Raw genomic sequence first — 2,269 nt, forward strand, 5'->3', positions numbered from 1 at the left:
CGAAATTACAAAAACAAACTAAACTTTTATGTTTCACTAGCTCGAATGAAATATCCTGAATTGTTTTAATTAAATCAACAATATTAATTGTAATTTTTTTGCGAAAAAAAAATCAAAATGATTTCTTTACCTTGCGAAATATTTTGATTAAAACCAATAAAAATAACAATGCCCGAATAGAATAAAAAAATTGCTAAAGCTATTTTAATCAAAGCAAAACCGGGTACATTGCTCCTGCTTCTTGCATGTGCTTTGCACAACACTTAAAGTTTCCAAAATAAAATTCCCTACCCTTTTCTGTGTCCAGATTTCTGCTGTTGTTAAGTGTCGTTTGCAGCTTATTCTGACTTTATTATCGTTTCATTTAATAAAGAATTGATTGATTCTCTACCCGTTGCAACACAACATAAATGAAAATTCGCGGATACGAAACGTTTCTGTAAAGTCATCGCATAGCTGATTCTTGCGAGTACACGTAAGCAAAGCAAAAGATATGGCAGTTAAGGAGAGTTAGAGAGTAGGCATGTATGTATAGAAGAAAGAGAGAATGGGCAGCGAAGCAAATGAAGACTGCACGAAGTTTTCAAATCGTTTTAACACATAATTAATCATGGATAGAATGATTAGGAGAAGTCCTCACACAGAGAAGAAACGTAAATAATAGCCCTCTTGATCGCACATTACCAAAAATACCCAGCCTTTTCAATTTGAGACCAATAGGTCGTCCAGTTTGCCAAAAATTGCTATATTGGCCTCAATTTGCGGCAACAAAACGGTCTCTAAGGCCGCGGCCACATAGCCCATATTACTTCTAGCACAAAGTTGTATCTGTACCCCAAGTTTGGGGTTTGCAGCTTTAAAGATGTGGTCATGAATAAGGAACAGGCTCAGAGAGAGAGACATTCGCGCTTATATATATACAGGTGGAAATATTAAACCTTACGTTTTTAGATCACAAACAAACAACTAATTAATTTTCCATCTCTGTATTAATCTTAGAGTTGCTCTGTCTTGCTCGTACTCAAAAATTACCACATTTTCTACAATAACTTTTATTTTTGTCGTCAGGGGACTCCACCACCGGGAGATCACGTGATTACTTCCACAAAGTTCGATAGGCTTAGTTGGGAGGTAAGGCTTGACCTACATATATGATTTAATGTAGTTTACAGATTAAAAAGATTAAAGCATGAGACAGGTTCGGTTCTGATACCGCCTACCTGTTTGGATAACTACAACAATGTAACAGTTTCAACACTATCATAATAAAATAACAATGGTAGTAATGCAGTGCCTCGTAAAGGTGATTGTTTAAGGTCATTCGTTGAACCATTTGAAATCTTGTTAGTTTTTTTTTTTTTTAAATCTTAAACTTTGAAATTAAAAAACGGCCCACTTCAAAGTATTTTCCGTTTAACTTCATTTTATAAAATTATAACTTATTTTAAGGGACTGTCAGTAATAAATGTATGACTTTCGGTCTCAAATTAATTTTCTCTTCTTCTGAAGCAACATGTATATATAATATCAGTCTATGTTAAGGTTTTACTTCGCTCAGTTTATCGCGATTCTATTTTAACAACAACAACAACAAAAATTAACTCCTGTTTACTCTCTCTTTGGTTTTTGAAAATATGATATTACCTCAGTTTAAAGTTTTGTTCAATTCCAAAGCTGGTGTGTGTGTAGTTTTTGTCATTGAGGGCGGAAAAAAAGTCCCGTTCAGTCTCTATTAAAATCAAGTAAGCAAGATTAGCACCCGTTCAGTTTCTTTGTCAGTCAGGGAGAAACTTAGCATCTGTTCAGTTCCTTTATTACTCACGGGGAACTTAGCATCCGTTCAGTTCCTTTATTACTCATGAGGAACTTAGCATCCGTTCAATTCCTTTATTACTCATGAGAACTTAGCATCCGTTCAGTTCCTTTATTACTCACGGGGAACTTAGCATCCGTTCAGTTCCTTTATTACTCACGGGGAACTTAGCATCCGTTCAGTTCCTTTATTACTCATGGGGAACTTAGCATCCGTTCAGTTCCTTTATTACTCACGGGGAACTTAGCATCCGTTCAGTTCCTTTATTACTCACGGGGAACTTAGAATCCGTTCAGTTCCTTTATCACTCATGAAGAACTTAGCATCCGTTCAGTTCCTTTATACTCATGGGGAACTTAGAATCCGTTCAGTTCCTTTATTACTCACGGGGAACTTAGCATCCGTTCAGTTCCTTTATCACTCATGGAGAACTTAGCATCCGTTCAGTTCCTTTAT

General features: G+C 35.8%; 1 protein-coding gene across 1 annotated transcript in view; it reads left to right on the plus strand.

The window, feature by feature from the left end:
- Positions 1 to 1,131, plus strand: part of LOC111083426 — a gene marked incomplete at its 3' end in the record, with an annotated part of 10,704 nt that extends 9,573 nt beyond the window's left edge. Inside the window, exon 3 of the mRNA XM_022379936.1 lies at positions 1,069 to 1,131. Coding sequence (XP_022235644.1) covers positions 1,069 to 1,131 — 63 coding nt within the window. The remainder of the gene's footprint in view (positions 1 to 1,068) is intronic.
- Positions 1,132 to 2,269: the final 1,138 nt, after the last annotated feature.

This window comes from Limulus polyphemus, unplaced genomic scaffold, assembly GCF_000517525.1.
Source record: "Limulus polyphemus unplaced genomic scaffold, Limulus_polyphemus-2.1.2 Scaffold9468, whole genome shotgun sequence".
Classification (NCBI taxonomy): Eukaryota; Metazoa; Arthropoda; class Merostomata; order Xiphosura; family Limulidae; genus Limulus; species Limulus polyphemus.